Raw genomic sequence first — 27453 nt, forward strand, 5'->3', positions numbered from 1 at the left:
ACTGCAGCACCACAGAGGAGTGAGAATGAACAGCAGCAACTGCTTGTGTGTCGGTGAATGCAACTCGAAAGAAGGTCAAGCAAAAAGAACACATTGCAGAAGCATACACATGGTGTGATACAATTTACACGAAACTCAAAATAGGCAAAACTCAACAACTTATTGTTCAGGGATACATACGTATGTGGATTCACACATATAAAGAAAGACAGTGGTATGGTTTACACAGGATTGGAGGTGGTGGTTACTCCTGAGGGCAAGAGAATAATCTGCCATAGAGAAGAGTGTGTGATCGGCTGAATAATAGTCCTCAACAAGGCCCACATCCCACCCCTAGAACATGTAGCTATGCTGCCTTATATGGCCACAGGGATTTTGCAGATTTGGTTAAATTAAACCTTGAGATGGGGAGATTAACTTGGATTATCCAGGTGGGCACTGTACGTAATCAGAAGGGTTCTTATAAGGAGTGGGCCAGACATGGTGGCTTATACCTGTGATCCCAGCACTTTGGGAGACTGAGGTAGGAGAATTGAGGCTTCAGTGAGCTATGATTATGTCACTGCACTCCAACCAGGGTGACAGAGGGAGAGCCTGTGTCAAAAAATAAGAAGAGGAAAGAGGATCAATGAGAAAGGGGTATAGTGTGACCAGAGGCGGTGATGGGGGTGTTGCAGCCAGGAGCCAGGGAATGCTGGCATCTTCTAGAGGCTGCTGGAGGAAAGGAATTGATTCTCCCCAGGACTTCCAGAAGGATCCAGTCCTGCTAAAATGACACCTTTATTTTAGCCCCTTGAGACACAGTTTGGACTTCTGACCTCCAAAACTGTAAGAGAATAAATGTGTGTCGTTTGAAGCCACTAAATCTGTGACCGTTTCTTATAGTTTGTTGTAGACTGAAGAATGACCATCAAAGATATCAGTTTGTGATCTCTGGAACCTTTAAATATAGTAGTAACTTATTTGTTTATTTATTTATGAGTCTGAATCTCACTCTGTCACCCAGGCTGGAGAGCAGTGACATGTTCATAGTTCACCACAGCCTCAGCCTCCTGGGCTCAGGCGATCCTTTTACCTCAGCCTTCTGAGCAGGTACATGCCACCATACCTAGCTAATTTCTTTGATTTTTTTTTTTGTTTTGGTGGAGACAAAGTCTCATTATGTTGCCAAGGCTGAGTACTACCTTATTTTGGAAAAAGGATCTCTGGAATGTGATTAAATGAAAGATCCTGAGATGGGGAGATATTCTGGATGATCCAGATGTGCCACAAGTGCTGTTACATGTATCCTTATAAGAAGGCAGGGGATCTGGGTGCAGTGGCTCATGCCTATAATCCCAGCACTTGGGAGGCTGAGGCGAGAGGATTGCTTGAGCCTAGAAGTTTGAGACTAGCCTGAGCAACATAGCAAGACCTCATCTCTACAAAAAATAAGAAAATTTAGCCAAGCATGGTGGCGTGTGCCTGTAGTCCCAGCTACTTGGGAGGTTGAGGCAGGAGGATGGCCTTGGCCCAGGAGGTTGAAGCTAGCTGCAGTGATCTGTGATCATGTCACTGCACTCCAACCTGGGTTGATAGAGTGAGACCTCAAGTCAAAAAATAAAAAAAAAAGAGACTGAGGAAGAATTGACATAGGAAGACACAAAGACTCCACGTGAAGAAGGAGGTAGACTAGAACAATGTGACCACAAAACCAAGGAATACCTGGAGCCCTCAGATGCTGGAAGAGGCAGAAAAGATCCTCCCCTAGAGCCTCTGGAGGGAGTAACACTTTAAGTTCAGCCCAGTGACTGAACTTGTTGCCTCCAGAACTGTGACAGAATACACTTCTGTTGTTTTGGGCCACCAAGTTGTGATTTGTCATCGCAACCACAGAAGACTAATACACAGCAGCCACAGGAGACCAAAAGTTTCCACTTCCCATTTCTGCCTTTTTTTTTAAGTTGGAGTCTCACTCCATCGCTTAGGCTGGAGTCAGTGGCATGCTCACAACTACCCCAGCATCGACCTGCTGGGCTCCAGCGATCCTTCCGTCTCAGCCTTCCAAGTACTGGGAACTACAGGTGTGTGCTACCACGCCCAGCTAATTTATTTTTTATTATTATTTATGGTAGAGACGAGGGTTCACCAAGTTGCCCAGGCTGGTCTTGAACTCATGGGCTCAGGCAATCTACTCACCTCGGCATCTCAAAGTGCTGGGATTACAGGCTGAGCCATCGACCCTGGTCCCATTTCTACTTCTTAAACTGCCAAGTAGTGAGTACACAGGTATTTGTATTCATAACGGTATTATCATTCATTAAAATATACATGCTATCTGAATTCTGTTTTATATTATGTCACAAATAAAATGTTTAGAGAACCATAAAACAAAGCCACCATGCATGATCCCTATTAAAGTGGAACACGGAGCAGTGATGAGATTTCAGGACAAGGAATCAAGAAACCAGCAGATAATGGTAACTGGCTTTGGACAACACAGTTGCTTTCCTTCAGCAGAAAGGTAGGTTGGCTTCCACCAGGTCACAGATAGGCATTTTCCAAACCACGATGTGCCTACATTTTACTCTTGGCCTTATATGGCAGTCTTTCTGCCACCTCAGAGGGCAGCAAGAAAGACCACAGAAGCCCTGAGTGCTGGGAGCTGCAGGCACACACAGCAAGGCTTTGGCAGGCCCCTTCAGGATGGGACAGTTCCATAGACAGGGCCACTCCTGTGACTGATGGGGCAGGACAAAAAGCAAGATCCATCTGAACACAGATGGTAACAGTGTCCAAGTCACCCAGATGACTGAACATCCCTTATCCTGGTGCAGATGAGGGACTGTCACTTCTTAGCAATGACAGCTTTACCCTTGCTCTATTTTCCCACCTTCTCGATAAGAATTAGGTAGTAAATCTCAGAATCACCCCTGCTTCCTGATAGCCTCAAATGCAGAGTAAAGCACGGTTGCCTTTTTGTGGTTGTTTTAGAGACAGTGTCTTACTCTGTCACCCAGGCTGGAGTGTGGTAGCACAATCATAGCTCACTGTAGCCTCAAACTCCTGGGCACAAGTGATCCTCTCACCTCAGCCTCCCAAGTATCTGGGGACTACAGGCATGTGCTACTATGTCAAACTTTTTTGGGGGGGGGGAGAAGTGGGATGTGAGCACAAGATCTCTGTTATCATCTGAAGATATTCAGAAACTCTCCAAAATTCACATATTGAAACTTAATCTCCAAAGTGATAATATTGAGAGGTGGGGCCTTGAGCAGGTGATTAAGTCACAAGGGTAGGGATCTCACAAATGAGACTGATGACCTTATGAGAGAGGTGTGAGGGGGCTGTCTCCTCCCTTCCTCTTGCCCTCCACCGTTCCCATCATATGAGGACACAGCAACAAGGTGCCATCTTAGAAGCAGAGATCAGGCCCTCACCAGGCACCAAGCATGCCAGCACCTTGATCTTGGACTTCCCAGGCTCTAGAATGGTGAGAAATAAATTTCTATTATTTATATATTACCCCTAACTCAGGTATTTTGTTATGGCAGCACAAGTAGACTAAGAACCTCCTACTCCTTCCAGCCCCACACCATTCACCACCCCACCCTCTGAGCTGGGATGGAGGTGAGACCACCCCCATAACGATTGTGTCATCCCTCCTATCCTCTAGCCTTCCCTTGTGGAACAGAACCTTATTTCAGTTCCCCTAATATGAGCAGCTTAAATTTTGCTTCTAAAACCCACATTTTTGTTTTTTAGTTGGAGTCTCACTCTGTCACCTAGGCTGGAGGGCAGTGCACGCTTCCGGCCACCACAGCCTCAACCTGCTGGGCTCAGGTGATCCTTCTGCCTCGGCCTTCCAAGTAGTGGGAACTACAGGCATGTGCCACCACACCCGACTAATTTTTTGATTTATTGTAGAGATGAGGTCTCGACAAGTTTTCCAGGTGATCTTGAACCCATGGGATGAGGCAATCCTCTCACCTTGGCCTCCCAAAGTGCTGGGATTATAGGCAAGAGCCAGCCATGGTGCTCAGCCTAATATCCACATTTAAATTGACAAAGCTGTTCTTCGGCAAAGGGAAGCCCCAGCATTTCTGTCTCTTTGTCAAAAAGAAATATTATCAAGCCTGTAATTGACATTTTTTCTAGATTCAATATTTTGCCTAAATATTCCTCATTCAAGTTGCAAGCTGTCTAGAAAATTATTCTGCATTGCAGTAATTTTCACAGAGCAATTGAAGACATAATTGTGCATAATATATTTTGAATCTCGATGTCTGAAAAAAGAATCACAAACATCTGGGACATAATATGGTGCTCATGTTTAAATTTTGGATAGATTTTGTAGCATTAAGGGCCTTGGAAGAAAATGACAAAGTTTGAGAAAATGGCAAAGTTTGTCTAGGGCTTAATTTACAGTTCAATTAAATTTTGTGTATGTTTTCTACCCAAACACACATACTTCTGTTTAATACATTCTGTATTAGGGTTTATTGTTTTTATTTCACAGAATTGCCACTGTGATGTGCCATAGCGCTTTCTTTTTTTCCTTTTATTTCTTATTTAAAATTTTTTTTTTTGCCATAGCACTTTCTACTGTGAATATGACTTTATTTTTTTGCTACCATATTAAATTGCCACAAACTTGGTGGAGTAAAATAACAGATACTTTTTTTCCCCATAGTTCTGGAAACCAGAAGTCCAAAACCAATATATTGGCAGGACTGTGTTCCTTCTGGAGAATCTTGGGGAGAACCCTTCCTGGAAGGCCAAGGCCTCTGGGTGACCTATGTGCCCCATAAACACCAGACCCTCCTGGGGGCTCTGGGTCAGAGACTTGGGGAACTTTATTTTATTCCTTCTAGAACATTAATAGTAGTCCTGAGGAGTACTTCAGTTAAAAAAAAAAAAAAAGATGGAAAGGAAGACAAAACACTTGTTTAGCCTTGTTTATTAATTAATGGGGTTATTATTATTTTATGAGTCAGGGTCTTACTCTGTTGCCCAGACTGGAGTGCAGAGACACGACCATGGCTCACCAGAGCCTCAAACTCCTGGGCTGAAGCCCCTCTCTCTTCTCTGGGCCTCAACTGTGAATAAAAATATTACTTCTGATTCTAGGGTTCCTTAAACTTCTAAGATCTACAAATCATTAACAGAAGCTGAGAACATCTGGGCATTTTTCATTTCAAGTTTTCGGTTTTAGTTTCTCCAGCTGCCACAGAGAAACATTAAACAGGGCAATCAGGAAAGCGACTGGCATCTGTGGATTGGCAGTAAGGATTTCATCTTTTGTGGGATGGCTGGTGACACCTCTGAGTTTTAACAGGAAGCTTCAAGAGCACCTTTCCAAAGTTTATCAGGCACATGCTTGAATATCACTTTTTAATACTTCCCACTCTCTTCCTCTAAATTTCTTTTCAGGAAAAGGAATCTTTTTCTTCTTTTTTTTTTCTTTTGAGTTGGAGTCTCACTCTGTCATCCAGGCTAGTGGAGTACAGTGGCATGCTCACAGCCACCACAGCTTTGACCTGCTGAGCTCAGGTGATCCGTCTGTCTCAGCCTTCCAAGTAGCTGGGACCACAGGCATGAATTTTTTGATTTATTGTAGAGATGAAGTTTCATCATTTTGCTCAGGTTGGTCTCAAACCCCATAACTCAGGTAATCCTCCCACCTCCACCTCGCAGAGTGCTGGGATTACAGGCATGAGCCACCATACCTGGCGAAATCTTCCTTCCTTCCTTCCTCCCTCCCTTCCTTCCTTCCTTCCTTCCTGTCTCACTCTGTCACCCAGGCTGGAGTGCAGTGGCATACTCAAAGCCAACCCAGCGTTGACTTGCTGGCCTCCCGCAATCCTTCCTCCTCAGCCTTCCAAGTAGCTAGAACTACAGGTACATGCTACCACACCTGGCTAATTTTTTGGTTTATTGTAGATCTGAGGTCTTGCCAAGTTGCCTGTGCTGGTCTCGAACCTGCGGACTCAGGCAATCTACTCACCTCAGCCTACCAAAGTGCTGGGATTACATGCTGAGACACCAAGCCCAGCCAATCTTTTTTGATAGGTGACTCAGTTCAAGAGTTCAGCCTGTTGTCAACATTGTGCATTAGCATATGTGATGTCTCTACTAAACAAAAATGCAAATGAAGAAAAGGGCTGTAAAAATACAGAATTAGAAAGAACCAGCCGTTAACTCTACCAAGAGAGAAACAAGGATACGTTTTATTGTTGAGAAACAATTTTCTTAAATAAGTGCTTTTACTTCCTTACTGAAACGGCTTTCTCCTTGCTGATCTGTTGAAACCATGTTGGCTCTATTCAACATAACTAGAGGTATCTTTGGCATTTTCTTCCCTTAGCATCATGACTTGTAGAACATCTTGTACAAAAAAAGTAGATTTACAGAAAAATATGCATATAAATCACTTATTAATCCCAAAATGTAGTAAATAACATAGCAAAAACTTTATCAAATCCATTTCATACACAAACGGGACGGATCTGTTGTGCATAATCTCTAAATGCATCTGCAGCAGTTTATAAATTGGTGCTTTGACATGAAAAAGGAGGTTTACAAAAAGGCCCCTCTTGTAATATTGGTGACTGTAAATTACTGTCATTGCTTGAATTTATATGCATCACTCACATATCACCATTCTTACAAAAGCAGTTATTTTAAGGAAAAAGTTTCAGTGCAATCATGACATAAGTAACATTCAGAATTTCATGTTATCAGGAGTTGAGCAGAGTACTAATTTTCCCTTTATAAACACATGTCTAAAATAAGAACTTCATGCACATCCACATAGAAATTCAAAGTCAAGCATGTAGTGTGTTTTCACTGCATGGAAGGTGGTACACGTATTCCCAAGCAGCACTGTCACCATGAGATACTGCAAATGTTTTTCTTCGATCTAGAGTACATCTTCCATCTTCTCCTGGAGAGATTCCATGCCTTCCCTATGAGATTTTGCAGTTGTTTCTGGTGCAGTTTTTGGGTGGGCTCTGGGGTGGGCGGGCGATCTTGACTTTGCGGAGGCTGCTCCTCTTGTGGGTAGAGCTGGTGGTGAGAGAGTAGGAGCGGCCGTGCATCATCCTGGCGTTCAGGCCATTGGCCATCGAGAACGACTTGAGGTGGCTTCTTAAGGCAATGGGGAGTGGGAGTTTGTCCACCAGGTGCACGGGCGTGCAGGACACTACGGCGCGGCAGCAGAGGTCTTGCAAACTCAGTACTTGGGGAAAAAAAACAAAACCACGCTTAGCTGATGTCAGTCCCAACCACGAGGGGGCAGTGCCCACACCCATCCTCCCTTATTCCCAGGACTCTGGGGATGCCTGTGCCTGTCACTTATAAATGCAGCAAACCCTGCTGTGACTTCACCTCTGCTCAAGTTCAGATTTCAGAAATTTCTCTCATGAGCTTTCTGACAAAGCTGTAATAATTTCTCTCCAATGACAACATTTACTCTTGAAAAATGGACACAGTGGCCTGGAGACGGGGCCTGGGAAGCAGACAACTGTGCAGGGGCTGCAGAACTACCTGCATGACTGGTGGGCAGAACTAGCACTTTGACAGCATCTGGGCCTACCCTTGCTTGGCTTCCAGAGCCGGTCCATCCCATGCCGCAGCAGCACGATCCTGGCCAGCTCCATGAAGGACTCCGTGATGTTGAAATTACACAGAGGGCTGACCTCAAAGAAGGTCACGCCCAGGCGCTCAGCGTAGGCCTGGGCCTGCTCTGTGGGCACCTGCCGCTTGAATGCCAGATGTAGGCGATTCCCCACCAGGATTTTAGGGACACCAGGGGCATGCTAATGGGTGAGAGAAAGGTAAGGAAAATGTGTTACTTGTGTGAAATTTTGTTGTTGTTGGCAACATGTGGGGTTGAATGGTGTGTCCCCCAAATTCATATCCACCCAGAACCTTAGAATGGGACCTTATTTGGAAATACAGTCTTTACAGATGGAATTAGTTAAGATGAGGTCATTCCTGGGCTTTGGAGTTTCTCTAGGTTATATCAAGGGCCCAGTCCAATGCAGTGCTGTGAGGTTATGCACATTTCTTGTTGCTGAAGCCTCGGACTTGTGCCCTGGCCCATGTGCTTCCACGAGCCCTGGTGGGTCTGGCCCCAATTTTCACCTAATGTTCTCTCAAGCTATGGGGAACTTGGGCAACAACATCACTGTATCATACCTCATCAATCTCCTTAATCCATCGATCGATGCCATCAAAAGACCAGCGGTTTGCGATGTCATAGACTAGGATCACACCCTGGGGGAGAGGTCACAAGGTTCACATATAGAACACAGGCACAGGTACCGCTTAGGGCCATGCAGACATGATCACTGTGGATGCGCTGGCTGGCATGAGGGCAATTCAGTCAAAGACAATTAAATAACCATTTTACTTATTTTAACACTAAATATATAATTTTAATTTATCAGCCAAATGTAGCATTTTTATGATTATTTCCAATGACATTTCATTGATATACCCTCAACTGCCAAGGTGAATTGGGGACTAGAATTCACATCTATGAGCTACTCTAGGAACAAACTGCAGGGACACTGCAAGAATCACCTCATGAGGAGCAAGGCCCACTCACCTGGACAGAGTCCACACACACACACACGTGCACAGCACATGCAGTTCATATGTGCACACATGCACACACATGAATATATATGTTTGTGCACACATATTCATATTCAGGCACTCACATATACAGATACCTATACATACACAGTGCACATATTTAAGCAAGTGTTGCATATATGCATATGTACATCCCTGATGCTGAAGAAGGCTTTCAACCAACCACTCTACAGCACAATTTTAGACTTTGGCATCAATTTATATATAAGCTTAGTTACTTTATCCTTCAATTATCCATTAGGGAGGATAGCTGCTTAAGGATCATAATGTTATTCAAAGTTAGTTTGATCTCCTAGCTCAGAGGATGCTGCGTTACCTGTGCACCCCGAGAGTAGGAGCGGAATATGGTACAAAATCTTCCCTGCCCCGACGTATCCCTGGAAAAGAGGGATTAAGAGACCATTAAGAAGAGATCAGTGCTCCTGACAATAGGTTCTCAACCTTCAGAGCCACAACAAATGCATTTCACAATTGTTTTTTGCTTTTTTTGTTTTTTGAGTTGGAGTCTCTCTCCATCGCCCAGGCTGGAATGCTGTGGCATGCTCATGGCTACCCCAGCGTCAGCCTCCTGAGCTCCGGTGAGCCTTCCACCTCAGTCTTCCAAGTAGCCAGAACTATAGGTACGTGTTACCATGCCCGGCTAGTTTTTAATTTTATTGTAGAGGCGAGGTCTCACCAAGTTGCCTGGGCTGGTTTTGAACCTGCAGGCTCAGGCAATCCACTTGCCTCAGCCTCCCAAAGTGCTGGGGTTACAGGTTGAGCCACTGAGCCCAGCCCATTTCACAATTGTTAGTCAGTGACCATCACATTGCAAGACCAAGACCTCAACAAATTGTCACATGTCCCTGCAGTGATCTGGGTGTTGGGATGTCTTTCCAGGTTCATTTTCTTCTCTAATTGTCATGTAAAAAGTCAAACCAGGTATGAGAGCATGCCACATTGTCACGTGAGAGCAGTAGGATGTGGCATGGTCTTGCTGTTTTTATTATGTGTCACCTGTGGTTGGAGACTGCTCTGACACTGGAGATAAGGGCCTTGGGCTCAGGTGGGAACCAGAGGCAAAGACTGAGACCAAGCACCTCCCTTTCTGAGAAGCAAACAGATCAAGAATTAAAGGCCCAGTCTCAACAGAGCCCCAGGTGTTCAGGCTGTTGCCCTGGTGGGAGCCCAGAAGCTAAGAGCAAAGAGGTAGGGGTGAAATGGCGCTGCCAGTTTTGCAGGGCAGCCTAAGGATCAGCACACACAGGGGAGGTCAGCACATGTGGAGAAGGCCAGCACATGTGGGGGGGGCAGCACACGTGGGGGTACAACATACATGGTGGAGGGCCAGCACACGTGGAGGAGGGCCGGCACATATAAGGGTGGGGCAGCTAATGTGGTCAGTGCAGTGGCCCTGTTGTGAAGTGAAAGCACTCCCTCCACAGCCTGGGATGACTCCTCAGGTCTCTCCTCCAGGCCCCATGAAGGACAGCAGGACAGGGCCTAGATACCTCAGTGGATGCAGAAAGGGAGGTAAGGGCAGGCAGGGGGCCCTGCCTTTGGTGTCGGGAAGAACCAGGTCCAGGGATCTGAAGAAGGAATGGCATGCTAAGAGGTAGGTATGGACAGAGCCAGTGGCTGGCTCCATGTAGGTGGTGCCTTGAGGGCCTGAGGGGGCTTGGGGGATTCTGAGCTTGCAGAAACCCTGAGGACAGAGCAGGGGCAGTGGAGGTGAGAGAGAAAAGTGTCAAGGATGACTGGGCTGGCTGGGCACCTGAGTCATGGGGGTGTTTGCTAGTTGGGTATCCTGGACCAGAAGCAGAACTGGGAGATGGGTGAGCGCCATTTCAGATGTCACATGGACACTTAGGACTTACACCACAACTACAGGACTGGTGGTCTAGGGGAGGGAGGAGAGACTTGAGAATAAGTCTGTCAGCTCAGAGTTGGGGGAAGGGAGGGAGGGAGGCAGGACAGGGGCTGACAGTGACCCTGGTGGCCAACAGTAATACCACCTCAGAGTGGTCATGCCCCCGTGGAGAGCTGGAACTTGAGACCAGACACAACCCCAGATGTCCCAAGGTGGGGTGAGGAGAGGCAGTGGGAAGGGACAGGAAGTCTGGGAGACACTGGAGGGAGGCTCCCTTGGCCAGCCTCAGACTGACAGCTCCTGGAGTGGGGGTGGGGGGTTGGGACCTGAGCAACTGGAGGAGGGAGGCTGGGGAGTGGCCTGCATGGTTGATGGGGGAGCCTGGAGAGGGTGGGAAGAACTTAGGCAGGAGGCAACCTGGGATGAGTGAGGTCAGGAAGCCCCTCGCCCCAACCCCTGAGCTGGAGGGCAGAAGAGAGGTAACCAGAACCCAAGCTGGAACCTGGGAGGAGAAAGGCCCTGAGCTGGGCTTCCAGGGTTCTCAGGATGCGAGCAGAGCCAGTCACCCACGATGGCAGCACGTCCTGACCCTCTGTCTGCTCTTCCGCCTGCAGGTCATACAATAGGTCCCCTGATACCAGGGGTCTCCGGATTCCCTGCAGGGTACTCAGCTGCAACACTGGGCATGTGTGGGTTCCTGGGGCCCTGGGCTGTCTCGATCACAGTGCTGGTCTCCTGCTGGTGCTGGGGGCCATCTCCCTGCACCCCAGGTCCCACATCTGACTTCATAGAGCCTGTTCCCACCACAGAGCTGAGGCTGTCCTGGGGCCCTTGCCTTGAATGATGGGGCCCAGACAAGTAGGCCAGCAATGCTTCTGGGAAGCCCGGCTGCAGCTGGGCTGAGGGGCTTGGGCTCAGGCCCCGTCAGGGGAGGCCAGGTTGCTGTGCTTTTGCCAGTGAGTTCTCGGGAGCCCAGAGTGGCCCAGACTCACCAGAGCTGCAACTTGACCCGCCGGCCGTCCAGCAGGATGGTGGTGGTCTTGTAGTCGATCCCTGCAGAAGGGAGAGATGGCTTAGACATGGGGCCAGCCACTGAGCACACTGAAGGATGGGAAAAGCTTGCATTCAGTTTACAGGCAGGTGGGGGAACTCCGTCTGTGTGTGCCCCAGATTCACACCCCCCTACCACCACCCACCCATGCAGAGCCCTCAGTTCCAGCCTCTCTTCTCATCACTGCCTTGGCCTCTGCAGGGTCCAGGTGTCCACTGGCTGCCATCGGCCTAGCCTAGGGTCTCCACATGCCACAGTGGTGCCCACGTGTGGTCTTGAACAGGAGATTTGCAGTGGTGCTGTGGCCAGTGAGGGTGTCTTGGCTGGTCCTTATCCCTTCCTCCTCTGTTCTCCCTGCATGAAAGCTTCACTCAGTTCTGCTTCCAAAGGAACCGGGGTGAAGACAGCAGGACTGGACACATGCAGATCGTTTACCCCAAAGATCACACCACGAAAGGAAAGTAAACATAACAGGTGTATAAAATGGGATGGGTAATGTGCACTGAGCTGTGTGTGCATGTGTGTGAAGCCGCATGCATGTGTAAAGCTGCATGTGCGTGTGAACAGCAAGGGCTGTGAGGAATGCCCTGTTGTCATCATGGTGATCTCTGGGGTGTAGACATGAGTAGGTTTTTAACCTTTTTCAATCTTTCTCCTCCTTTTTTTTAATTTTTATTTTTTGAGTTGGAGTCTCTGTCGCCCAGACTGGAGTGCAGTGGCCGCTCCCGGCCACCGCAGCCTTGACCTGCTGGGGTCCGGCCATCCTTCCGCCTCAGCCTTCCAAGTAGCCGGAATTACAGGCATACACTACCACATCTGGCTGATTTTTTGATTTATTGTAGAGATGAGGTCTTGCTGCCCAGGCGGGTCTCGAACCCACGGGCTCAGGCAATCCATTCACCTCAGCCTCCCAAAGGCGCGGGATTACAGGCTGAGCCACCGAGTCCGGCTTCTCCTCTTTTTAAATGACTACGCATTTCTTTCTTTCTTTCTTTCTTTTTTTTGAGTTGGAGTCTCACTCTGTCACCCTGCTCTGACTGGAGTGCAATGGCACGCTTCCGGCCACCGCAGCCTCGACCTGCTGGGATCCGGCGATCCTTCCGCCTCAGCCTTCCAAGTAACTGAAATTACAGGCACGCACTACCATGCCCAGCTAATTTTTTTTTGATTTATTGTAGAGATGAGGTCTTGCCAAGTTGCCCAGGCGGATCTTGAACTCGTGGGCTCAGGCAATCCACTCACCTCAGCCTCCCAAAGTGTGGGATTAGAGACTGAGCCACTGAGCCTGGCTAGCATTTCTTATAAATATATTAAATATATAAATATATTTTTTGAGGTGGAGTCTAACTCTGTCTCTCAGGCTGGAGTGCAGTGGTAAGCTCACAACCACCAGAACCTTGACCTGCTGGGCTCAGGCGATCCTTCCACCTCAGCCTTCCAGTAGCTGGAACTGCAGGTACAAGCCACCATGTCTGGCTAATTTTTTGGTTTATTGTAGAAATGAGGTCTCGCCAAGTTGCCCAGACTGGTCTCAAACCCCTGGGCTCAAGCAATCCTCTCGCCTTGGCCTCCCACAGTGCTGGGATTACAGGCTTGAGCCATTGTGCCCAGCCTACAATAAATATATATATATATTTTTTTGAGCTGGAGTCTCATTCTATTGCCCAGGCTGGAGTCCAGTGGCATGTTCATGGCCACCGCAGCCTTGATTTACTGGGTTTAGGTGATCCTTCTGCCTTAGCTTTCCAAGTAACTGGAACTACAGACACACTCCACCATACCTGGCTAATTTTTGTGATTTATTGTAAATAATGTCTCATCAACTTGCCCAGGCTGGTCTCGAATACCCCAGGCTCAGGCAATCCTCTTGCCTTGGCCTCCCAAAGTGCTGGGATTACAGGCTGAGCCACTGTACCCGGCCTACAATAAATATTTTTAAAACATAAAACTATTTGTCCCCATGTTCCAAAAGCCAATGTTCTGCCTCTATGAGAAACCATCTCCTATATTCACTTCTGGCCCCCAGTGACTACCAGGTCTGCAGAGAACATGCTAGGCTAGGGTGGCTGGAGAACGAGCAACTGAGAGGGAGTTTCCACTAAGTGACTAGAGAATGCCAGAAAGGAGCATTCCCTTCCCAAGATAGACACAACAAAATGCACAATCACAAGATTCTAAATTGCTTCATAACAAGACATCACCAGGCTTTGCAAATGTGCTTGATGATTTAATTTATAGACTTACTTAGGGATGGGAGCAAAGCACTAAATCAGAAAAGACCAGCCTTGTAAACTTTCATTCTAGGATGTGATCAGACTCTGAATGTTTTGAAAAGTAAAGCTGAATTAAAAATAATTCTAAAGGGAAACATACCAGGTGTGGCTTGTGCCTGTAATCCCAGTACTTTGGGAGGCTGAGGCAGGAGGATTGCTTCAGTCTGGGTGTTCAAGACTAGGTTGGGCAACATAGTAACACCTCGTCACTACTAAAATTAAAAAAAAAAAAATTAGCTGGGCATAGTGGCATGCCTGTAGTCCCAGCTATTTGGGATGCTGAAGTGGGAGGATTGATTGAGCCTCAGAGTTTGAGGCTGCAGTGAGCTATGATTGCAACCCTGTACTCCAACCTTGGCAGCAGAGTAGTAATACCTTCTCTCTCTTTTTTTTTTTTTTTTGAGTTGGAGTCTCACTCTGTCACCCAGATTGGAGTGCAGTGGCATGCTCCTGGCCACCGCAGTCTCCACCTGCTGGGCTCCGGCAGTCCTTCCGCCTCAGCCTTCCAAGTAACTGGAACTACAGGCGCGTGACTCCATGCCAGGCTGATTTTTGATTTATTGTAGAGATGAGGTCTCGCCAAGTTGCCCAGGCGGGTCTTGAACCCACGGGCTCAGGCAATCCACTTGCCCTGGTCTCCCAAAGTACTGGGATTACAGGCTGAGCCACTGAGTCCGGCCATACCTTGTCTCTGAAAAACAGTAGGCTAGGCATGATGGGTCACACCTGTAATCTTAGCACTTTGGGAGGCTAAAGTGAGAGGATTGCTTAAACCCAGGAGTTCAAGACCAGCCTAGGCAACGCAGTAAGACCTTGTCTCTATTAAAACATTGAAAAATTAGCCAGGCGTGATGGTGCATGCCTGTAGTCCCAGCTACTGGGGAGGCTGAGGCAGAAGGATCGCTTAAGCCCAGGAGGTTGAGGCTGCAGTGAGCCTATTTAACCAAGTGAGACTCCAACTCTAATAATAATAATAATAAGAAGAAGAAGAAGAAGAAGAAGAAGAAGAAGAAGAAAGAAGAAAGGAGAAGGAGGAGGAAGAGGAAGAGGAAGGAGGAGGAGGAAGAAGAAGAGGAAGGAAGAAGAGAAAGAAGAGGAAGAAGGAAGAAAAAGGAGGAAGAAGAAGGAAGACGAAGAACAACAATAGTGCTGGCTGAGAGGCGGAGGGGAAAAGAAGAGTGAAGTCCTTTCCACAGCCTCACCTTGGAGGATGTCATGGAGTGGGTGAGAGGTCTGGGCAACTCTCTCCTCCAAGAGAAAACTCCAGTGCAACCAGCAAATTCTGAGGAAACAAGATCCTCGAAAATAGATGTTGTGTAAGGTGCCATTTTAAGTAGTTTAGCAAATGCTCTGTGGAGGATTTAGACCACTTAGACTGGCTACGAGGCCCCTTAGTCCCAGGAGAAAGTATCTTACATTCATAGTTTCCTATCTTAAGATGTTGAGGCATAACAGGTGGCAGAGGAGTCACACATGGGCTTTCTAATCTACTGGTCACCCACGACTTCAGGGCAGAACATGAACGTTCCAGAAGCATCTGGGCTTCTGTCCTCTGCTTAGCACTAGAAAGCAGCAAGCACGTGTAAAAAGAGGCCACCAGCCTGATCTGAGCATGTCTGTGCAGATGCCCATCCCTAGCTCCATCCCATCACCCCTCTCCATATCCCCAGGCTTCCTACTGTGTTCAGCCTGTCACCTGCTGTAGCCTCGCCATCCTTCCTGCCTCTACCCCTGCCCCCGGGCCTCTGTTCCTCATCCAGCTCCCCCAGCCTTACTGGACTGCAGCTCTAGAGGCTCTTCCTTCAGCCTCTCCCCCATCAGAGCCTTCATCACATGGAGTCCAGACTTCCTGTGTCCTTGTCTGTCTCCCACTAAAATGTATGGTCCATCAGTGAGAGACCACCGATCACAGTGATCAGAGAGATCCAGTCAATCAATGAAAGGGCAAATTCCACTCCACCAGAAGGATACATCTGCTTGTTTGTTCCTTAATGAGATTAGAGGACAAAAAATGCAAGCAGAATTATCAGAGTCAGAAGTACATACAGACGCTGCTCGACCCATCAATGAAGGTGTTGGCTCCCTGGACTGGCCACATGGCTGCTGCCTGGCCCAGCTGGATACTTTGGAGTGCTCTCTCTGTCTCTGTCTCTCTCCTCTTTGACAGGGGAGTTGGTGGGGCATTTTCAGCACCATGGGCAGTGGATATGGATCGGCCTCATTATCTGTCCCTTGCTCTCAGAACAAAACAATATTGGTGTGGTTTCCCCGAGTGCCCAGGGGAATATCAGGGAAAGAATAATTTTATAGAAAGGAAACTATTTTTCTGTAATCCAATGACAAAATGATTCTACTAGTTCCAACACAGTAGCTTCCAGTCCTATTAAAATATGCCTTGAGAGACTACTAAAGACCTTTAAAATCCCACACACTCTCCAGAAGATACCATCAAATGCCACATCCTTCTGCAGCAGTCAGCACTGAGGCGTCTATAGCATGAAATGCACACATGCACACACAATACATAAAGATAACAGACATATTCATTCTAGCAACCCAAACATCAGTTTTGGAAATACTTATTTTTCCCCTGGAATGCTAAAGGTCTTTTACTGTCTGTGTGAGGCAACGAATAAAACACTTGGGAATCTATTTTTGAAGCTGGCAATAACTTTAGCTTTGATATGTCTGTTTCCAGACAGTGAGAAGGACACTTACCCTTCACAGGCTGGAGAGACATTTCATTTTTGTCTTTCAAGAGGTTAACCCACCGCCTGAGCTGGGTTGGCTCCTATTACTTAGAAAGAATCCTCCTGTACTTGTTTATTTTAGGGCCAAATAACTTTTAAATGTTTTCATAAATATAAAAAGACTTAATTCTTGATTATCTTTTTAAGCACTTGTGGGTTTCAAAACCATCTTTGGTTTTTGTTTACAAGTCATAGATGCTCATGGTCCCAAGTACTGTCACACAATCTCTGGTCCATTTCCCACCCCACTGTCACACTACCCATTTTAACTTTTATAAAAAAATTATTATTTTATTTTAAAGATGTGGGATACAATTCAGGATTAGGTATACACATGGTCATCGTACAGGTAAAGTTTGGGCCTCGCTTTTGGTCCCCACTTTGCCTGCTTTGAGATCAGGTTCCCTTATTGATGTTGTGTCCCCCTTCCCTCCAATTTTAACCTTTTAAAATCATTTCTTTTGCTATGTGATATAGTTTGGATATCTGTGCCTTCCAAATCTCATGTCAAAATTTGATCCCCAATGTTGGAGGCGGGACTTGGTGGAAGGCATTTGGGTCATGGGAGTGCATTCCTCATGAAAGGCTTGGTGTTGTCTTAGTGGTAAAGAATGGGTTCTCACTCTATTAGTTACCAAGAGAACTGATTGTTAAAAAGAGCCTGGCACCTCCCTCATCTTTCTGGCTTCCTCTAGCCATGTGACATGGCTGTTCTCCCCTCATCTTCTGCCACGAGTGGAAGCAGCCTGAGGCCTCAACAGAAGCAGATACGGGCACTGTGTTTCTTTTACAGTCTGCAGAACTGTGAGTCAATTAAACCTCTTTTCTTTATATGTTACCGAGTCTCAGGCATTCCTTTATAGCAATGCAATGGACTAATACACCATGTATCTCCACATTTATAAACAATATACTTATATTCCTAACTCCTGACTTTTCAGCTTTAGGCATTGGCTTTCCACTATAGAAGGTAAAAATGTAGTTCTCTTTAATTGACATACCCCACCCCTCTAATACACACACATACACACACACACACACACACACACACACACACACACACACAGTGCATATACACACATCCTCTCTGTACAGTCTTGTTGAATTTTAGCTAGATCAATATTGAATTTTACATCATTATGACCAGATGCTATGGTTTGAATGTGTCCCCCAAGTTTCATGTGTTAAAAATTTAATCCCCAAATTCACATGTTGACTGGAGGAAGGGTCTTTGGGAGGTAATTAGGATTAGATAAGGTTAGGGTGGGGTCCCTATGATGGACTGGTGGTTTTAGAAGAGGAAGAGAGACCTGAGATGGCAGACACACTCTTGCTTTCTCGCCATGTGATGCCCTCTGCCATGTTATGATGCAACAAGAAGGCCTTTACTAGATGCAGACCTTGTACTTCCCACTCTCCAGAACTATATGAAATAAATTTATTTTCTTTATAGATTACCCAGTCTTTGGTACTTTTGTAACAACAGAAAACAGACTAAGATACCAGGTAAACACCTTCCTCAACTGAACCATGTGGTATAGCATTTATTTTTCCTTCATGTACAACCTTTTGTTTTTACTGGAATTAAACATTGCCTCATTGTTTATTTGCTTAGTTTTCTTACATTTATTATCAATTCATTCCTATTTCCTCCAATTATCCAAATCTCTTCTCAGTATTTCCAGACACTCAAGAATTTTGCCTTCTTGGGGACATCTTTCCAGAGCTTCTGTCTTGCTCCTGTCTGGACTAGGATGATGGCTCCCATTCCTCTACTGCAGGATTCTATATTCCCCTTTCTTGGTTGACTTCCTCTTTTTGATTCCTGAGAAAGGCGGAAAATAGTTTTTGGGACCTCGAGTGTTCAAAAATGTCTTTAGTCTGCCCTCACTCCATTGAGTTTGGATGGGCACACAATTGAGTAAGGAAATACTTTTTATTCTAGAGACTTGCCAATGTTGTTCCAGAGGTTGTTGTTAATGTCAGATGTCAAATAGATTTTTGATCCTCTGAACACAATCTGATGTTTTCACTTGGTGAGCATGGAGGGGCTCCTCTTTGCTGTGGCACTCTGAAACCACTCACTTGTATGCCTCAACATGGGGCATCTTCATGGCCATGCCAACCACTTGGCAGGCCTTTCAATCTGGAGTCACAAATCTTTAAATTTGAGAATGGTTTCTTGAATTATTTATTTTTTTTCCTTCTGGGATGCTATTAATAAGATATTGGGCCTCCTGATCCTATTCCCTAGTTTTCTTATCTTTCCTTATTTTGCCTCTCTCTTTCTCAATATTCTGGGAAATGATATCAATTTTATCTTTTATTGCTTCTTTGAGATTTTTGTTTTCAATTTCCAAGATCTTTCTTGTTTTGAGGTTCTGTTTCTGGTCATGGCAGTGGAGTCCTACAGGTGTCAATTAGCAATGCTTGCAAAATAGAAAAACCAACAGCCTTGAAGCATTGGAGGATAATTGACTGAGCCTGGGAGAAGCCTACTTATCACCTGCTCCACACTGGCATCACAACTTGTATCATTCATATAGTTTGCAGTTGCTGGTGACCAGATTCCTGACTAGGTAGAAGAGAACAAACCTGGGACTTAACCTAACACAGAAGAAAGCAGAGACAGGCATGTGCAGGGAGGAGGTTTAGGGAGAAAGAACAATAGAGAGACAATCCTGATGGCATTGTTCAGGCACCAGGATCCAACCATACCTGAAACTGGACCTACCCCTGGTCCAACTTGCCAGTTACATGAGGATAAATTCCAATTTGCGTAAGTTATTTTAAGATAATTTTAAAATTTGCCCCAAAAATATCCTGTTTGATATAAAATCCACAAAACATAATGACTGGAGAGAGACAGAGACATCCTAAAACTAGGGTAAGTTACAAAAGATGCATTTTAACATTTTCCCAAAGCAAAGTACGATGACCTCCACATCCCAGAACTTCACTAAGAGTAAACAAGAAGTTAAAAGAAAACATAACTCAATAATAATAACTGAATTATTACCCATCATGACCAAAATTAAACTGAATGATTTTATCAGGCAGCAGTTCCCACCAGGACAGTACTGATGAATAACTTACCCCACAAAGTAGCAGCTTTGAAAAGATGACAACAGCAGCCTGACCTTGACCTCTGAGGAACAGGAGCTTTTTTGGAAGCATTGTTTTGGTTTGGAGTGGCTCACCTGACATGGTTTCCATCAAGCATTTGTTTCCTTCAAAGCAGTGATTCTGACCTTTCTCCTGAACCTACTCTCTTACCACACACAGCACCTCCCCTTGTCCCTATAATTCAGAACTGGGGCAGGTTAAGGTAGAGTAGTGTCTTGGTCCATTCTGGCTGCTATAACAAAATAACATAGACTGGTAGCTTCCAAACAACATAAATTTATTTCTCAATGAATATGAGAGAGTTCTGGAAGCTGGCAGTCCTAGGTCAAGGCCCCAGCAGAATTGGTGTCTGGTGACTGCTTGCTTCTTGGTTCACAGAGGTGCCTTCTCCCTGTGTCCTCACAGCAGAAGGGACAAGGGAGCTCTCTGGAGCCTCTTCTATAAGGACTCCAATCCCATTCATGAGATTCTACCCTCACGACCTCATCACCTCCCAAAGCAAAGACCCACCTCCTAATACCACCACTTTGCGGGTTATATATATTTTTTGAGTTGGAGTCTCACTCTATCGCCCAGACTGGAGTACAGTGGCATGCTCACGGCCACCACAGCCTCAACCTGCTGGGCTCAGGCGATCCTTCTGCCTCAGCCTTCCAAATAGCTGGAACTATAGGGGTGTGCCACAGGCTAATTTTTTGATTTATTGTAGAGATGAGGTCTCACCAAGCTATCCAGGCTGGTCTTGAACCCTTGGGCTCAGGTAATCCTTACACCTCTGCCTCCCAAAGTGCTGGGATTACAGGCATGAGCCATCACACCCAGCTGGGGATTACATTTGAATATATGAATTTGGGGGGTGGGAGGACACGGACATTCAACCTATTACAGGTGGGGTGGGGAGATAAAGCTGGAAAAAACAGTGCTCGCCATTTGATTTGTGGGTCATTATCACCAGGCAGGAAAGGCAGGAATGCGATGGACTAAACCTACTGGGGACCCATGAGGTTCCTGATGTAGTACTGTGATGAACCCACAGGAAGGTGAAGTGTTCAGACAGTGAGGCCTGGGACCAAATCCAGTCCTGACACCAGCAACTTCCTCAGTCTTCCTGGGTCTCAGTTTTCCTGACCATAAGTAGGGTATGCACTGTTGTGTAGGACACAGTTGCCACAGTAATCAAAGCATAAGCATGCAGTACCAGCAGCTCAACAAAAGCTCTGATTCTTCCCAAATCCCTGGGGTCCCACCCAGTGAGGGTGGCCCTGACCTTCAGTGGTCTTTCCTCCCATTCCCCACACCCACTCCATAGCACATTGAGTCTCGGGCTGTCTCAGTTCTTGCCAGTGACTCGCCACAAGGCATCATTCTCCCCTTCACATTCTGCTGGATTCTCTGTTTTTGGGCTTAGCTCCACAAATTTGGGATCTTTACTTTGGTGGCCTGATTTAAAGAATTAATGTTCAACTATCTTGAACTAATACTCAAATTAAAATCTGAATTTATCCTGAGTCCTAGATAATCAGCCATCTAACTGAACTTTTTTAGCTGATTACAATGGGATTCTCCACAGGAATACTTAAAATCAGTAAATGGTCTCTCTTGTCCCTATAGGACAAAACATATTCATCCCAGGCCACTTAGGCAGTGCCTGGTCAGCTCTCTTGTGGCCAATTTGGTCCACCCTACCACAGACTCAAGACTCAGAGGAGGTTCACCATCTGCCTTGATCCTGTCAACTCTGTCCCTGTAGACTCAGCCTCACTTGTGGGGACCTTGCCTTTCTGGGTCCTTCTAATCTTTCTAATCTTCATTCATAACTTTCTAATCTGCATTCACCACCCATCCCCAGGGTCAGCCACTGAACATTTTGGATTTCCAGGGACAGGTGGCCTGACCCTAGGAGCATCCTACATCCCTTTTGCTTAGGACATGGGCATCCCTTTAGGACCCCCTAATTCGGGGCCACTTGACCCTAGATGCATGCATTAGGCATTGAGGTGCTGCACCCACCTGACCTCTGCAACTGAACAGGGCCTCCTGTCCATCCCTCAGTGACAGCCTGTAACATCTGGACACTGGGTCCAGAGAGAAACTTTGTCTCACTGTGAGTCATTTTTTTTCTCCCTAAAATCAAAGTTATTCCAAAACCATGTTAAACCCTCTAACACAGTTAGGGCTACCTAGAGAAATTCTCAAGTCAAAGCCTTTCATAACCAGGTTCAAATTCGTATTTTAAGAGGAATTCTTTTTTCACAAACTTATTTATTGAACTACTTTGCTTTATTCTTTGCGATGTTTTTGTTATTTCCTGTCCATTTGTTTGCTCTTTTCTTAGTTGCTGTGCTCCTTCTTCTCTGTGTTGTCTTACATTTTGGTTCATGAGAAGCTAACATTGTTGACATTAGCATCAGTGTTAGGATCAAAAGGTATAATTCAAGTTCACTGTACTTAACTTATTTACTCCCCAAGTACTGTGTCTATCAAAATATAATAAAAATACTCAAGGCTCCTAGAACAAAGCCTGTCAGACTGTTCATTGAGTGATACATAATAGCAGGGACAAAAAGAGATATAATTTTAACCTTCTAAAAAAGGAATAAGAAAAGAGAAAAGTCCAATGCAATGCCACTGTCTACACTTGTAGCCACACAATGAGTAAATACTTCAGTAATCTGTTTCAACCCATCCACCTGCTTAATTCTATTTTAGTGAATGAGCAGACATAATTGTATGTCTTCAGAACATAAGAGAGTCTCTTGATGGTGCAAATATTAATTAAATATAATTTACAGACATATTCATCTTTGAGCCTCAGACTTTTAATAAACTTGTCTTACGTTGAGTTAAATACCAAAAAGCAGGCTGGGTGCAGTGACTCATGCCTATAATCCCAGCACTTTGGGAGGCCAAGGCAAGAGAATTGCTTGTGCCTAGGAGTTCAAGACAAGCCTAGGCAGCATGTGAGATCTAGTCTCTACAGAAAAAGTAAAAAATAAAAATAGATGAACATAGTGGCGCACTCCTGTAGTCCCAGCTACTCGAGAGGCTGAGGTGGAAGGATCACCTGAGTCCAAGATGTCAAGGCTACAGTGAGCCATGATTGTTCCACTGTACTCCAGCCTGGGTGACAGAGTTAAGACTCAAATAAATAAATAAATAAATAAATAGATAGATAGATAAATAAGCCAAAAAGCAGACTGGTGCTGGCCAGGGACTAAGGGGAGGGGGATAGGGAGCAACTACTGGATGGACACAGGGTCCCTGGAAGTAGAAGGTGGTGATGCAGCACAATATAGTGAATTATTAAATGCCATAACATGTTCACTTTATTTTTTATTTTTATTTTTATTTGTTGAGTTAGAGTCTCATTCTGTCGCCCAGGCTGGAGTGTAGTGGTATGCTCACAGTCACTGTAGCCTCGACCTGCTGGGCTCAGGTGATCCTTCCACCTCAGCCTTCCAAGTAGCTGGAACTGTAGGCACATGCTACCATGCCCAGGTGAGTTTTTGATTTATTGTAGAGATGAGGTCTTGCCAAGTTGCCCAGGCTGGTCTCGAATCCCTGGGCTCAGGCAATCCTCTCACCTTGGCCTCGAAAAGTGCTGGGATTACAGGCTTGAGCCATTGTGCCTAACCTACATGTTCACTTTAAAATGCTCATCTTTACTTTTAAAGTGTGTGGTAAGGTTGGGCCTGATGCCTTACCCCTGTAATCCTAGTGCTGTGGGAGGCAGAGGTGGGAGGATCACTTGAGCCCAGGAATTCAAGACTAGCCTTGGCAACATAGCAAGACCTTGTTTCTACCAAAAATAAAACATTTAGCTGGATGTGGTGGCATGTGCCAGTAGTCCCATCTACTCTTGAGGCCAAGAGTTAGAGACTATAGTGAGCTATGATCACACCACTGCACTCTAGGCAACAGAGCAAGACCTCCAACTCATAAATAAATAAGTGTGTTTTGTATGACATCTGCACTCTTTCTGAACAGTCAAGAGCAGCTTGTACTGGCTCTAACAAGCCTGTCCTGCTTTTCTAAGTCCGCTACCGAGCTTCCCCACCTTTCCCCCATCCCCTGCCTTCCTCCCTTGCCTCCCTCTCCTGTATCTGTCCCTAACCCTCCTACCTGGAAGGTGCTTTGTCTGTTCACCTGAGTGAAGCTGCATTTTATTTCTGGAAGCATCCTGTCCTAAACACACCAGTCTGCAAAGGTGACATTTGTCTTCAGAAGGAGAAGCCTCAGCCAGATACAGTGACTCACACCTATAATCCCAACACTTGGGGAGGTGAAGGCAAGAGGATTGCCTGAGTCCAGGGATTTGAGATCAGCCTGGGCAACTTGGCGAGACCTTGTCTCTACAGTAAATAAAAAAATTAGCTAGGTGTGGTGGCATACCCCTGTAGTTCCAGCTACTTGGAAGGCTGAGGTAGAAGGATCTCCTGAGCACAGCAGGCCAAGACTGTGGTGGCAGTGAGCATGCCACTGCACTCTAGCCTGGGTGACCGAGACTCTGACTAAAAAAAAAAAAAAAAAAAAAAAAATGGAAAAAAGAAGAAGCCTCAAGCAATCCTCCTGTGTCAGCCTCTGGAAGTGCTGGGATTACAGGTGTGAGCCGCTGTGACCAGCCTCATTTCACTCTTCATGTATATAAAATTTTCTTTCCACATAGTAGTATTACCACAGTATATGTAATTTTTAATGTTATTTAAATGAAATATTTATATGATCTTTTAGTTCTGAACAATTTATTTCCATTTTTGGTAATGTTCATCAATTTTTCGGGGAAACAATACAAATGATATTATTGGAGTTATATATATAAATAATATGTGTATATATGCATGTGTTATTATATATATTTTTACATATAATTTAGATTTCCTATAAATCAATGAAGAATACTGAATAAAAATAATGCTAATTATCAGACATAAAAGAATAATAGAAATAGTAGGCTGGGCACAGTGGCTCACACCTATAATCCCAGCACTTTGGAAGGTTGAGGCAGGAGAACTCCTTGAGTCCAGGAGTTGGAGATCAGCCTGGATAACATAGCAAGACCGTGTCTCTACAAAAAAAAAAAAAAGCCAGTTGTAATGGTACATGCCTGTAGTCCCAGCTACTCAGAAGGCTGAGGTGGAAGGACTGACTGAGCCCAGGAGGCTGAAGCTGCAGTGAGCCATGATTGTGCCACTCCACTCCAACCTGTACAACAGAGTGAGACCGTGACTCAAAAAAATAAATAAAAATAAAGAGTAGATTATAAACTACTTTCCCATGTATTTGTACTTTTTCCTTTGTAAGACAGAAAATTATGCTTGAGAAAAAATTAGCTAAAAATAAAAGCAAATGTATCTGTTTCCATATACATTGGACAAAACTGCCAAAGCATACAGGTGGTAATATATTAAGAAATATGAATTTTTAATAGGTAAACAGTAAATGAGCTTTCTTCTCCCACTCCTCAATGAAGATTTGGTTAAAAACCCATTTATACAACTAGAATATTGCTGGTTTTCCTATGGTACATAACTAACCTAAGGTAGGAAATATTACATTTCTAGACAAAAAGATAAAATAGTAATATCTCTGAAATTCTAGGAGCAGCCATGTGGGAGAAGTTTCCCTATACAGGAAGCAGTGATTAATGCAGGGCAGTTGGGCACTGTGCCAGGAAACACAGCTTGAATGGACAGAGCCTCTCACAGTGACCCAGGTCATGGGTGGGTATCAAGGGACCCTATGGTAAAGAATCAAGGCTGTGGGCAGAGGTTTTGGAGCCATCAGAACTGAGTTCAGATGGGGGATTTCTCTAGTATTGTGATCCAATCATTAAAATAACTTATTACACAATAAATTAAAAGTAAACATGTAAATTTTAAAAAAACCATCAATTTAAAAAAACCAAATTCAGCAGATACAAAAAGGATAATACATCTTGTAAGGTTTATCCTAGAAATGCAAGGTTGGTTCAACATTTGAAAATCTATCAATGCAATGTATCAAAGCAACAAACCGAAAAAGAAAAACCTTTATGTGATTATTTCAGTGAGGCAGCATTTGACAAAATGCATTGCCTGTTCACAATATCTCAGCAAACTAGGAATAGAAAGGAGGAACTAGCCAGGTTCGGTGACTCAGCCTGTAATCTTGCGCTTTGGGAGGCTGAGGTGAGTGGATTGCCTGAGCCCGCAGGTTCGAGACCTACCTGGGCAACTTGGTGAGACCTCATCTTTACAATAAATCAAAAAAATTAGCCGGGCATGGTAGCGTGTGCCTGTAGTTCCAGCTACTTGGAAGGCTGAGGCGAAAGGATTGCTGGAGCCCAGCAGTCGAGGCTGTGGTGGCCGGGAGCGGCCACTGCAGAACTCCAGTCTGGACGACAGAGTGAGACTCCAACTCAAAAAGAAAAAAAAAAAAAGAAAGGAGGAACTTCCTTAACCTGATAAAAGGCATCTTTAAAAAAAAATCCTGGCCAGCCACAGTGGCTCACACCTGTAATCCCAGCACTTTGAGAGGCATAGGAGGAGTGGGGGTTGGGAGTGGTTGCATACAAAGGGGCTGCAGAAGCTTTTGCTATCATGGAACTGTTATCTATCTTGATTATGGTGGTGGTCACACAATGGTAAGCCCTTGTCAAAACTTAAGAAGGGGTAAATTTTACTGTTAAGTAAACTACATGTCAATAAACCTGAACAAGGAGGGGAGAAAGGGAGGAGGAGGAGGGAAGAAGGAAGGGAGAGGGAGGAAGGGCAAGAGGAGAAGAAACACTCTGTAGAAAGAGACAACCCATGCAGTGTTTCTCAAATGCTGCTGTGCACTTAAATGAAGATTCCTGGGCCCTTCTTGAGGTATCCAAGTCCTCTGCTTCACAAAGGGATGAAGCCTCAACACCCCAACCATGAGCATGGACAACTGGCAGAATGAGCTCAGTATCACCCATAGGATTCATGTAGAAGTCCAGTAGGGAAGTACTCAGGGTGAGCCCGAGGCCTACAGCATGCTTTGGGGCAGGTCCTGTGGGACCCTCCAGATCCCCAGCCAACAGGACCCAATAAGGGCAAGGGGTTCCAGTGCTGAAGCTGCAGGAGGAGGGGATCCCATGGGGCTCCAGTTCTTCCTTTATGTGAAGGAAACTGTCCATCTTGGGTTGTCACCATCTGTACTGGGTTGAAGCATCCCCTCAAAATCATGTCCACCTAGAACTTCAGAACGTAACCTTATGTGGAAATAGGGTCTTCACAGATGCAATCAAGTCAAGATGAGGTCATACTGAATTAGGAGGGCCCTAAATCCAATGGCTGATGTCCTCATAAGGACAGGACGATTTGGGGTCACAGACAAACAGGCCATGTGATAATAGAGGCAGAGACTACAGTGATGCTGCCACAGGCCACAGAATGCCAAGAACTGCCACAACACCCCAGAAACTTAAGAAGGCAAGGAGGGATCCCTGCTCAGAACCTTCAGAGGGAGGGTGACCCTGCCCACACCTGGATTCTGGACATCTGTCCTCCAGAACTATGAGAGAATAAATCTGTTGCTGTAAATTGTCACAGCAGCCTTAGGAAATGAACACACCATTCAAAAGCCATTTCACTCAGCAACTCTTGAAGCCCCCTACTCCCCTTCAGGCCCATCCCCACCCCATCCAGTGCTAGGGAGAAGAACACTCAGAGGTCAGAGGTCAAGGGCATTGAGAGCCCTCCTTTGTGGACTCCTTCTACATCCCATGATGATCTCAGGTCTGACAATGCTGCTTTT

General features: G+C 45.5%; 1 protein-coding gene across 1 annotated transcript; it reads right to left on the reverse strand.

The window, feature by feature from the left end:
* Positions 1-6183: 6183 nt before the first annotated feature.
* On the reverse strand, positions 6184-26833 carry RAB40B (RAB40B, member RAS oncogene family). The gene is made up of 6 exons (XM_008052132.2): positions 26590-26833; positions 11485-11593; positions 8960-9020; positions 8182-8259; positions 7577-7799; positions 6184-7219 (listed from the first exon to the last, which is right to left on the reverse strand). The coding sequence occupies exons 1-6, from the start codon at positions 26831-26833 to the stop codon at positions 6948-6950; spliced, it is 987 nt and encodes a 328-aa protein (XP_008050323.2). The 3' UTR covers positions 6184-6947.
* Between the last annotated feature and the right edge of the window lie 620 nt (positions 26834-27453).

This window comes from Carlito syrichta, unplaced genomic scaffold (genome assembly GCF_000164805.1).
Source record: "Carlito syrichta isolate Samal-C Ts95f unplaced genomic scaffold, Tarsius_syrichta-2.0.1 Scaffold257243, whole genome shotgun sequence".
Lineage (NCBI taxonomy): Eukaryota > Metazoa > Chordata > Mammalia > Primates > Tarsiidae > Carlito > Carlito syrichta.